This window comes from Rhinolophus hipposideros, assembly GCF_964194185.1.
Source record: "Rhinolophus hipposideros genome assembly, chromosome: 13".
NCBI classification, from domain to species: Eukaryota; Metazoa; Chordata; class Mammalia; order Chiroptera; family Rhinolophidae; genus Rhinolophus; species Rhinolophus hipposideros.
Window position 1 is genome coordinate 14,801,889 of NC_138059.1, and position 13,065 is coordinate 14,814,953.

At 41.0% G+C, this 13,065-nt stretch overlaps 1 protein-coding gene across 3 annotated transcripts in view; it reads right to left on the reverse strand.

Annotated features, from left to right (window-relative positions):
- COL14A1 (collagen type XIV alpha 1 chain) overlaps positions 1–13,065 on the reverse strand; it is a 202,731-nt gene that overhangs the window by 11,589 nt on the left and 178,077 nt on the right. For all 3 annotated transcript variants that reach the window (XM_081070910.1, XM_081070912.1, XM_081070911.1), the window contains exons 43-45: positions 12,746–12,781; positions 11,649–11,715; positions 8,281–8,469 (exon numbers count right to left, since the gene is read on the reverse strand). In XM_081070910.1, coding sequence (XP_080927036.1) covers positions 8,281–8,469; positions 11,649–11,715; positions 12,746–12,781 — 292 coding nt within the window. The remainder of the gene's footprint in view (positions 1–8,280; positions 8,470–11,648; positions 11,716–12,745; positions 12,782–13,065) is intronic.

Below are 13,065 nucleotides of genomic sequence, written 5' to 3' on the forward strand. Positions count from 1 at the left end.
CAATACTCACTACTTAGGTTTTTGTTTGTAACTTCAGACGCCTTTTTCTTAAAGAATTGCAAATTGTTTAAGCTTCTGGCTCCACAAAACATAGATCTGCTCGTGCCGGGTACAACCAAAATTAGTTAAGGCAGACTGGAATCTTGCGAAGCTTAATGTCATCAAAAGACACTGTGCTAGTCCCATGGAGAAGCCAGAGGAACATTTCTTAAATCATTAAGCCGGGCTACCCAGTGGGCAAAGGAACTCACTAACCAGATAGAGATCAAGACAACAGAATATTTTGCACTTTAGGTTTTTGTATCAGTTAGATACATGGTTATATAGGCGGGAGGTCCTTTGGTCTTTTTTTTTTTTTTAAATTAAAATTTCCTGGGGTGATAATGGTTAGTAAAGTTACATAGGTTTCAGGTGTACAATTCTGTATTACATCATCTATAAATCCCATTGTGTGTTCACCTCCCAGAGTCAGTTCTCCTTCCATCACCATATATTTGATCCCCCTTACCCTCATCTCCCACCCCCCAGCCCCCTTACCCTCTGGTAACCACTAAACTATTGTCTGTCTATGAGTTTTTGTTTCATTTGTTTGTCTTGTTCCTTTGTTGTTTTCAGTTTTATATCCCATGTATCAGTGAAATCATATGGTTCCCCACTTTTTCTGTCTGACTTATTTCACTTAGCATAGTAATCTCAAGATCCACCATGTTGTCACAAATGGCACTATTTCATCTTTTCTTATGGCAGAATAGCATTCCATTGTGTATATTGACCACAGACTCCTAAATTAAATACGCTTACATTTGGGCCCTGAAAAGGTCAATGAATTTGCTATGTTATATGCATTTCCTACCCAGTATCACAAAAACTCTTACTTAAAAATCTCACCCTGTTCTTCTAGCTAAATTTATACAATGATAACTTGAAGAAAATGCTGACATTGTCAAGCTGGCAGTAATTGGCTATGAACAGATGTCTTAGGATTGCCATAGTATAACCACACGGGCTTCTGCTTATATCATGGCTCTAGGGAGAATGAGGAACGGCAGCCAAAAAACTAGTGGTAATCAACAGCATAAATAATTTATGGTTCATGAGATAACTATTGTATTTCAGGTATTGGGAGGAATAAAAGGAAAAGAGACCTTAAATTTGGTCTATTGGTGAGACAGGATTAACAGAAATGAAATCATTAAAGGACAATTCAAGAAAATATATCCCACCTGGGTTCTAAATGATATGTTTCCCGCACTAAGGAGGTAGGATCAGCCATCTATTCATTTATCAAATATTCATTCCAGCTCCTTGTGGAGCCGTGCAGAGATGAAAGGCACCACCCCATTCAAGGAATTCACAGTCTAGGGCGAAGACAAGTGTATCAATAATTACAATATAATGGGAAACTGCTGTCACCGGATGCCTGGGATAGAGGAGCACAAATGAGGGAACTCTTAGTCTAGTTCCGTTGGAGTCAAGCAGCATAGGAACAACAAATGCACTGGCCAAACAAATAAACCATGCTGAGGGAGGAATGGTCTGGCAGATGTGATACTTGAGATGAGTTTCTAAAGTCTGAGTATGAATGAGCCAGAGGAAGAAAAAGGGTTCTGGGGAGTGGAAAAAGCATGTGAACATCCAAGAAGGGGTATAAGAAGAGGGCACAATAGGGATCAGCATTGAGTGTGGTAGGAAAGGAAAAGGCAGGCATGAAGAACGTGGTAAACCGAATTAGTAGTCTGAATTCTTTACCAGCCTATGTGTTCATGCATTTCCCCACCTCTTGGATTTCGGCTTGACTTGCTTTGACCAAGGGGATATTAGTGGCAATGACACGAACAGAGGCTTGAAATATGATTAGGTGGTCAGGTTACCCTATTTTGTTTCTGTGATTGCCACAAGGAACATGTACCCTAGGGAGGTATTGCCTCTCCAGCCAGGGCCCAAGCAGAGCAGAACTGCCCCCATCCTCCCTCAGACATATGGTGAGAAATAATATTCATTGTTGTATTTTACCAAGATTTGTGTGGTTTGTTATGCAGCAAAAGGTGACTAGTACCAACAATGCTGAGCAGTTCAGTTTGGTTAGAGCAAAGGGTATACAGTGGTGCCTCAGTTTTCGAACATGATCCGTTCAGGAAGACCGTGCGAGTTCTGAAACATTCAAAAACCAAGGGACGGTTTCCCTATAGAAAGTAATGCAAAATGGATTAATCCTATCCAGACCTTTAAAATCAACCCCTAAATCTGCAAATTTAGCATGAATTTTACTATCTAATGATACCATAGACCTATAAAATTTATAGCATTCGTAAACAGAAATGTTCGTCAATGAAGATGTTCGAAAACTGAAGTATCACTGTCTACCTGAAATGATGCTGATTGGAAAATACGTATCAGGACCACACAAAAATATCTTACTGAGATGGTATATACCTTGAACAGTATTTCTAGCACAATCCCTTTCTCCCCAAACAGCAACTGAAATCCAATGCAAAGAATCTGTTAAGACCTACTACACAGACACTCCAATTAAGGTTTTCAAAAATGTTTAAGCTACAGAAACAACTATATTAGCTTTCATAACAACAACAACAAAAAGACAAAACACCAGTTACCACCTTTTGTTATTGTAATAGTCATATTCTACGAAGTACAAAGGGTAGGGACACAATTTGATGGTAATTTAAGTTTGTCGATTGCTTTCTAAAAAGTCGTTCTTGGTATTTGTTGGGAAAATCATTTTATTCTGAGTACAATGAACTCCAGAGGCAGGAACACAAAAACAGTCTACAAAAACATTTTTCCAGTAGGTGCTACTCTTTCAAGGTGCTTGAATCTACATCTTTTATTTCCCTCTAAAAAGCTACATCTGGCATTTTAATAATTTAAAGGAGGAGGAGGAGAAAAGTACCCATTTAAATGGTGAAAACAGGAAGACACTGAGTGAGCCAACCCTTCACAAGTGTCTGAGAAGTCAGACTGCTTGGAAATCATTCTTAGGGATGAAAGTATCACCTTGTTTATACTGCAGGGCCAGAGGCCTCGGTATAATTTAAAGGAGTATGATTAAATACATATTCACAAATTCTGTGCTACTCTTCTCTTCAAAATGTAAAGCCTAATTCCCCTCTCCTTGAGTGTGGGCTGGGCTTTGGGACTCACTTCTAATAGAATATGCTAAAAGTAAAGTGACTTCTGGGAACAGGCAAAAAAAGGCAGTGTGAAGGCCTCCCTCCTGTTCCTCTTAGATCACTGGCTCCACCATGGAAGGCAGCCACCATGTTGCAAGAACATTCAAGCATCCTATGAAGAGACCCACCCTAGTCACGCTAGATGTAACAGGAATAGTCAGGGAGGTCCTGAGACTACTGCCAGTAGCACTGTGAGTATGCCGTCTTGGAAGCACACCTCCCAAGTCCAGTCAAGCCTTCAGAGGACCGTAGCCCTCCCTGACTGACATCCTGATTGCAACCTCATGAAAGACCCTGAGCCAGAAGTGACCAGCTAAACCACTCCTGAACCCCTGACCCATAAAAACCATTGATCACATGTTTTGTTGTTTTAAAGCGTTCTAAGTTTTAGGGTAATTTATTACATAGTAATAGATCACTAATAGTATATAGAGCTTCTCTCTGCAGCCATGATGAATGTAAAGAGTTACTTTGCAAAAGGAAATAAAAAAAAAGAAAAACAAATCCTGCAAACATTAGGAAGACAATCCATTAAACCTTCGGGGGAAGGTCTTGTTCCAAAATACATTCAAACTGGACTTTACCAGATACTTATTGGGTGAGAAAACAGAAAACTCTATCTTTATTTTTTGGGAGTTCATCTCTCAGGATGAGAGGCAGGAGATGGGGAAACAGAAGAGGAAGGAAACAAATACAGCAGATTTTCAACAGCAATGAAAAGACTATGTCTCATGCAACTGAATATCAATTATAATACAGCATCACAGGGAAGACTTGTAAATATTTAGTCATCAACCAGCAAATTATTATGAGAACTCTACCAGCCCTCTATCTTTAATCAAGCTGATCTGTCTCATAAAGATTAACTTTTCCATGAATAAACCAGGATACAAGGGTCATTAAGAAGTTTCACAGATGTTTACCGCTGAGGTATTCCTGGCTCACAACTGCCGTGCTTTAATTCTGAATTTGTGACCAAAGATTTCTGCCAATTACATCTTCAGTGCCAACAGCTCTTTTCGACCACAGGAATACTAAACATGAGAACACTACTTCTCTCTCCCAGCTTGGAATGGACCTGGGACCCCCTTTTCTCCTTATAGACTTCTCAGCCTTATTGATTCACAGTAAAAACATAGCATGACCATTAATTAGGAACACAGATTTAGTTTTAGTGGGTGTAGCGTTTTTCTACCTTGACTGCCATTTCTATGTCTCTGAGAAGGACTGTCACTGACTAACGGCAACCAGAGTATGGCTGATTACTTTTCTACCTGAGTTTGCTTGGGGAAGTTCAGCTGTGATTCATCTTTTCATCCTTCTCCCATCCCCTTTTTCTCTGTCTGAAACAAAGCCCATCTTTTTCAAGTTAACTACAGAGCCTTAGGATTGATAAAAGTTGATCCTGAAACCTTGCCTTTCTTTACTTGGTCATTGGAAATTGGGTTGTCTGTGGCAGGGAAAGCTAAAGGGGAATCATTTTCCAACTTCAAAAGCCCCTCAGGGATTGTATCTTCAGAGAACAACAAACATCAATCTGGGTGGCAAACAAAATGTGAAATTTTCTTGATTAAAGATGACATTGCAACCCGATTATTATTTTTATCCTCACTAAAAGATGGGAGTGAGTAGAGCTCCTAGCCCCCAAAATATTTGATTCTACAGAGTAAATGTAAAGTACTAACGACATTTACAGGAACCAGTAAGTTCCAATGGGTTAAGTCTTTGGAATGACACCTCCCAGTCATTTCCACTCAACTTTTTCCAGGTACTGGCATAGGGAAAGACATTGCCACCGTTGATTGGTGGTAGGGGATAGATAGTATTGGAAGGCGTCTCTGGAGAAGGCCCTAGTAAGAAAAAAATACAATGGAAAACCAAGAGACCTGTTTTTTGTTGTTGTTGTTGTTTTAAGGAGGGCACAGCTCATAGGGGCCCATGTGAGGATTAAACCAGCAACCTTGGTGTTATTAGCACCTCGCTCTAACCAACTGAGCTAACCGGCCACCCCTACCAAGAGATCTGTTAACCCTGGAGCATGCTCCTGAAAAAGTAGGAGAAGGTAATTTGCATTTATTTGCATAATGCCAGGGATGTATTTGATAATTTAGTAGATCTTCACTGTGAACACAATGGAGGCAAATGCAGAAAGACTAAGCCATTGATAAAACTCAACTATGTCAGCCTTGCATTGTAGCTGTTGCATTCTTAGTAATTCTTAAACATAAGTATTTTCTGAACTGTTCATTATGTTTCCAGTGTAGTCATGCCAATAATTTGCATATCGGCGTCAATTATTTGGTTATAAATGACTTCCCTCTGTTTTATATTACACTAGAGGGCACTCTAGTGTTTTTTTTTCAATTGCATGTGAAGGTAGGTCATATTTATTATCTACGAACTTCCGTTTAGAATAGTAGAAGAGATGTTGCAAATTATTTGTTACAAAAAGGAGACAATGTATTTGCTAGGGTTGAGACCGATGGCTTTACAGGTTTCAAGTCCTTTCGCACCTCAGGACCTTTGCAGATGCCATTGCTGTCTCTGCACAGAATGCTCTCTTCTGACTCTCTTATTATTATGGCAAAGTCCTAAACTTTTAGGTCTCAGCTAAAACACCACTGACTTGACAGAGTAAGTCAGAGGCCCCTCTTCTATGCTCACATAGCATCCTGCATTTTTTAATAGCGTTTACAACAACAGAAATTAAACTATTCCTGTATTTTTTGTTTAATATCTGTCTCCATGCTAGGTACATGAAAGACAGGAAATATGTGTCCTGTTTACCCCTATGTCCTTGACACCCAGCACCTTGCCTTACATGGAGTAGACGATCAGTAAGTGCTGCTTAGATAAATGAAGGAAGATCCAGAAAGAGTCCGTTGTAAGATCAAGCAGCTAAACTGATACAACTAGTAAGTAGCTGAGCTAGGATCTTAATCCATATGACTGATGCCTCAAACTCCATTCTTTCCATCTCATCATGCTTCTTCCAGTTAAAGCAGCATCACAACTAGTGAGGTGAAAATGGTGTGTCTTCTAAGATACGAGAAGTAAAACAAGATTGAATTGCCTTGTTCCAGGTTTCTCCCCTATTTGCCCCCAGGGTGAGATAGAACAACAGAAGTATAATTACTATAGGTACACCCCAAATTGCCAGATTCGTGACCAGTTTCCCTCTAAGTAATTCCCATACTCAAACTTGCACATAGCCTAGGAACATGCTAGAATCTTAGAAGAATTGTCAAGTGCCAAAATGTGTAACCATGAGGAATTTTTTTATCACATTCCTATTTACCCAACTGATCACTCAGAGTCACCTCCAAGCTGGTCATTTGCCAGGTCACGGATACCCAAGGCTATCCAAATACAGCAGAGCTTGCAAACAGTATAACCACAGCCCAGAAGACATTCTGATCCGTCCAGTAATTCCCATGTTTTGAAGTGTGGTTACTAGGCGTCATTGTGAAACAGGGTTCGCCAGGCCCTGCACAGTTCAGACCTCTCCTCTGTGAAACCCCTGCTAAGCAAGGACTTCACAGGTAGCAACAGGACAGCGTAGAACAAGCACAGGTGTTCTGGAATCACGCACACCTTGGGACTCTGGGATTGGGACTCTTGGGATTGGGACTCTGGCCTCCTACTATTCAGTGGTGTGGTCTTGGACAATTGACAGTGGAGCTCAGCCTCTGTTTCCTCACCTTAAAAATGCGACCAATGCTGATCTCATAACGTTTTTATGAGCATTAATAATTTGCTAAGCCACTGATAGGCTACCAAAGAGTTGCTTGATAAATGCTGGCACGCTTTCTTATCAGAGACCGCAGTGATGTCTTCCACTAAATTCTGACATGTACTTTCCACGTAACTTGCTTAGTATTTGTCACCTCCCAACTTGTGTATTCAGATATCACTTCACCTCATCCAAACCATGTCTCCTCTTTTATCCAAATGAGAACGTGTGTATATAGCACTGAACACAATACTGGCAGATATAGTTAGTGCCTAAAAGTGAAAGCCATAATAATAGTATTACGTCACACGTGGCCAAGCCAAAAGCCTTACATAAATCCTGCATGCAGTAAATATGTGTTGATTTTTGTACGAAATAAACCAGATGTGAATTTCAGCTGTTACGGATACACAATGTAAACATGAAAATCTTTAGTAGGATGATTCCTGTGATCCAAAATTTTGGAGTTGTATGGCTACAAACCCCAACCTTAAACCCCCAAACCACACTCCTCAATTGGTGACCAAGTGAAATCACCTTCCTGGGTGCTCAAAGGGCATCGCTTTTTCTGTCTTGTGTCCCTCCATGTTATTTGTGAAATTTGCTCATCTACTGTACTCTTCCGGGGTATATAGATATATACCTATACATAGGTAAAAAAATTACGTCACGGAAATTTGTATTTCAAGGGTTGTCTGGACCACTGTTTGAGAGCGCCTGGGTGATTTTCCTTGTCTAAGCATTCAAGTGTGCTTGTATAGCAAGAAAGACTCAGCCTGGCAAGAACAAGGATAGGACTTCCAAAAAGAACAAAGTCAGCTTGTGACTCGCTGAGGGTGACTCAGGCACTGGCTCTGTGCTACCTGAGTCACAGCTGATCCATCACCAAAACCATTAGAGGACGCCCTGCCGATAGGTGGCCACCATCGTGGCTGCCAGGTCTTTTGTGTCCTGTGAAGGAATTATGCCCATCACTACAGCTGCTGGCTGAGTGCCCTGGCCCAGGAAATACCTTCAGAAAGGAAAAATCAGACCTGGGTCATTAGCAAAGCACCAGTTATCTAGTTATTCCCTTTTCGGTGCAAAGCAATCCAGACCTGATCCCTGCTGTCAGCAAACTAGCCGTTCATTTACACCCGAGGTGATTTGGGGGTCCTCCTTTTTCATACATGCAGATATGGCTCTTGATAAACACTGCAGATGACTCGTTCTTCTCAACATTGGGGATAAATAAAAAGCTGATGGATGGATGGGGTAGAATTCATTTAGGTCCATTATTTTGGACTTTATCATTATATAAGCCCCACTGTTATGCTCTGCTTCGTTGCACACAGTGAGGGGAGTGGCCCAGCTTACCTCGTTCTCCTGGGGACCCTGGCACACCTGCATTTCCTGGGAAGCCTGGGGTACCCGGGGGTCCTTGTTCACCAGGGGTTCCAGGTGAGCCTGGTCTTCCAGGTTCCCCAGGAGGCCCTTGGACCGTCCGAACTGATGAGGAGTGGCTAGGAATCTGGTTGAGGATGGCTGTGTACCTGGCCATGTGACCTGAGACACCAAGGACAAAGGCAGCCATCAGGTAATGGTCACACAAAGACAGAGAGGACTAGAGATATTATTTGTCAAGGCTCCGAACAATTCTGTTAGATACCCCCCAAGGGGAAAATCACATCCCTCCAAAATATGTTGATTTCCCACTTGAAAATTTTTACATTTTACATTGGCTGATACATACAGCTGGATTATACTCAAGTTGCATCTCATGTGTTTGGAATTCCAAAGCTCATGTCAGCATCTCAGTAAACATAGCTGAACAGAAGCCATAAATTTTATCTTCACCCCTAACAATTATCTGAACCCTAAACCCTCTCCCAGTTGCCCCTTTTCTTCAGCAATTTCACCCCAAGTTGTCTGTCTTTTTTCCAACCCACAAAGTGTGTTCCACCCTCTTGCTCACAAATCCCCACACAAGTGCTCTGTTTCAACTCATCTTTCTGCTGCCAAGCCTTTTTGCAGGAACCTTTACTTGGGTCCCAGCTGCAGAAACTCCCACTAGCTTTATTTTTTTTTTAAATCTGGCTCTCTCTTCCATCATCACTAACCTCAATTATATGCCTGGAAAAATGTATCTTAATAATTAGAAGTACAGATTAATATACTACTTGATACCATGATGCCTCATTTTTCTAGCACCATCAGGAGGCAAGATTTTCCCACATAAATGAATTTTCTAGATAATTATTACTTATCCCTTCTCAAACCTTCCAACTTACATAAAGAACCGTAACCATTTTTAGAGGGATTCTTTCTAAATATGTTGAAGTATTCTTAAGCTTCAATGATTATAACTAGGATTGGTGTCCAGCTGACTCAGGAGCCCTCAGTTGGCATGTCTGTCTATGAATGTTGGGTGGGGCCAGACATTTCCACATCTACTTTCTCAGCTTCCTCCTTTGACCAGGGGCATGTCCTTTATCATTCCTCTAACTGTCATCACTTTGGACTCAAAGTTTCCCATATAAACCTTTCCTAGCATAATTTTTCTGACCACCTCTGGACTACATACCAGATAACTGAGTGTGTGAGGAATTATACACTAACTAATAAATCAATTTCTGAGGGGAAGAATAAGGAATAAAATAAGCTTCCCAGAGAAACCGGAAGTAGTGTGTGGGAAGATGGTCGAGGTGTCAGAAATACAGTCTCTGGGTCACTTGGGTCTTACACGTAACGTAACGTTGTGTACAATCTCTTCTACTTCTTTCACACCTACATTGATAGGCAGAGCCTTCCTATTTCACAGACCTATTTCAGCTTTCTTGTGTAACCCTCTATGGGCTTCCATTTCCTAGAAGTCACTCTCACAAGAATCTGAGAATGCCTGAGGGGAAAAACTCGATTGTGAACTCTGAATGTTTAGGGCATGTTTTAAATAACCACATATTTATACAAGATTTTTACTATACAAGAGAATAAGACAGCAACTGTTGCAAAATCTCCCACATACTGTGGTCAATGAGTCATGTTAGGATTTAACCCTTTGGTTCCCTTAAAATAATTAATCTGCTGTGTTTACATTGAATACTTTAAGTGGGAAACCTACCAAATAATCCAAGATACAGGTTAGTTTTTGATGTACGCTACTTCATGTTTGATTTCCCTTTTATAATTTATTGTGTGTTTAAAGATCTCATTTTGACATTAAACTTAACACAGTTTCATTTAACTGGTAAATTCTCTCCCACACATACATTTAGTTTGGGTGATATAATATATAAAACGGAATAAAGTTAAAATACAGGCAGCATTACTACTATGTCTGAAGATGGTAGCTTTATACTCATTCGCCCTCTGATTTGTGTCTTAATGAAAACTCTCCCAAGCTCATGCTGACCTTTATTCCATGCCTTCCCCAAAGAGAGATCTGGTTTTATCTATCACAGATGGAATTTTGGACCTAGCCAGTAGGCCCTTGTTGCACAGTTAGAGGACTCCCAAACTTCCCTGGGTTAAATTAAATATAACCGCAAAGCTGTTGAGGCAGTCAATCTGGTAATGTCAGCTCTGGAAGCAGAGGACACCATGGGGTGGACAGCTTGACAGCAGAGTTAGGCCAGAGCTGGCAGGGTTTGAGAGGCATATTTCATCTCTCCTTGGCCTCAGAGCTTCCTGGAACTGAACAGATTACTGGCAAAGAGAAGGGCCCACACTAGTAACCCTCAGCTTATGGAGATAAAACATACATGGGGGGGGGCAAAAAAAATGTATACAAGTGGATACTTTGGTCAACGTTGCTCAAGCAGTAGTTCACCATAATCAGAGTGTCTGGCGCTGATGGTAACCACTTTGAGCACCTCTTGTAATTGCAGAAGTCAAATATGACTTGCATTCATCGGTATATATTGAGTATTACAATTTTAATAGTTTTTTCCTTTCTTAAAATGTGTATACATTTTTTGGGCACCCTCTGTATATAGTCAACGGCCAATAGGGAAATGTGCATAATGGATGGGTAAGACGTGAATCAGCAGGAAGCAGTAACTGTAATACTGAACTGTGAAAACGTTCAGGTTTAAAACGAAAAAAAAAAAGAAGATGGGACAGGTGTCATATCAAGTGTGTTCCAGTGTAATTTTTGGCATGAAGCAAGCACAAGTATTCTATTGACGTCTCATGAAGACTGTCCGTGTGTGTGTGTGTGTGTGTGTGTGTGTGTGTGTGTGTGTTGGCATAAACCTTAAAAAATAAAAGAAAGGACTTTGGGCTAACCAAAAGACATGGGTAAGAAGGAGGTATTGATTTAAATCTAGTAAGTTAATTAAAGTAAACACTATGAATCATCTTTTTGAAGGTGGCTTCTGATGCCTTAGTCTGGTACCGTTCAACTGCTGAGTACTCGAGGAAAAAAAAATCCATCCATTTAGAGAGATGAGGAAGGAATAAAAGATTTGATCTGGGCAGCCACGTTAAGTCTATTTGGACAAACAGAGAGTTCTAGGACAGATGCCACAGAAGAATTTGGCATCTGTACCATCAATGTAGACATTTAGGGTAACCTGTAATGATCTCTTAGATGGATTACTGATGACCACTTGTAAAGCTTACATGTCTGCACCAACACAAAGCTTTAGAGGTGTTTTCCTTAGTTGTCACACTCACGGAACATGGAAAAGGCCGATTCCCATTTGGATGACTAACGTAAACATCTATAACTCTAAGGCACTTACTTTGGATGAGCTGTTCACACACCTGACGTGCCACCGCTCTCACCATGGCTTGGGACTGCAGGTCACCCTGAAGGAGAAAAGAAAAGCATATGCCTGACTCTCAGCCACAAGCCCAGGCTAATTGCAGGACTTCCGGGATGGAGATTTGACTTGACCCATTGCTCCCACCTGGGCTCTTTGGCTCTGAGCAACAGCTAGGATCGACCGCCATGATACAGGCAGAGAAGGAATAAGCAATTTGACACTCATGGTGCAAGGTTCCTGAGAGCCAGTATTAGCTTAAAAAGCTCAAGTAAGCACTTTTGGTCCCAGATTCTAAAACATTTAATAGTTTTGAAACATATCCATATATATATTTAATGCCTCATTTATAGCTCTTCAGAGCTTATAAAATATAGCACTTTCTCAGGCAGTGGCTTACTTAATATGAATAACAACTCAGAGGAAAGGTGTTAAACCCATTTTATGGACAGAGTTAAACACATTGCCCCAGTTTTCACGGAGGTAATTGGATGCACCCAAGGTCAGGGCTGTTTCTACGATAGCCGACAACCAAAGTATATTAGCAGCTGCACAATTTCTCAAAGGAGAGATGAGGCCCCTAAACAAAGCTGATTTAAGTTTCTTCACAGCCAGTTCTTTGATTCTATGCCAGCCATTGTCTTTCTGGGTGCCTACACCGAAGAATAAAAAAACAAAAAATGCGTCCCACTCTACTCCGTGGCAGCTGTATAGTATAGAGCTTTTACTTTCCTGAAGCCTTTTCACATGCATTATATAATTACTTCATCAGATCCACTTTGTGAGTTACGTGATGCTCTCCATTTTTCCTTAAAGAAATGGACCTAAGGTCATCTAGGGGGATGATCAGCAGATCTGCAACTATGTAGCAACCAGCTCCCCTGACTTCCCACAGAGTGTTGGCCACTTAAAAATGGGCTCACGGTCAAATGAGTTGAAGAGGGGGTGGGGTGAGGAGGAAGGGTCGTAAAGCGATGACTAACCCTGATAGTAAATGGTCACCCTTTGTCAGGTTTGTCCAATGAAAGGTGTACGACCAGCTCTGGCTGGTGAACAGTGACAGACAGGATACTTACTCGTTCTCCTCGCTCTCCCTTTGCTCCGGGAACACCCTGTAAAATGTTACATTGCCAAATTACTTACAACACTGCCCTCAGCCAAGCACAAGGATAGTGCTTCTTTTCTTGTTTTATTAAGACATGCTTCTTAGCTCTAGTAATTCTGCAGCAAAAAACAGACACATGACACCAGGAATAAACAAACAGCAATCTGTAATCCCACCAAATAGAAATAGCTCTCAACACGGGACACCTCTGGCCCTTTAATGCATAGACACAGTATATTTTAATACAAAACCAGGTTCCCGCAGCAACACTGCTTTGTAAACATACAGTTT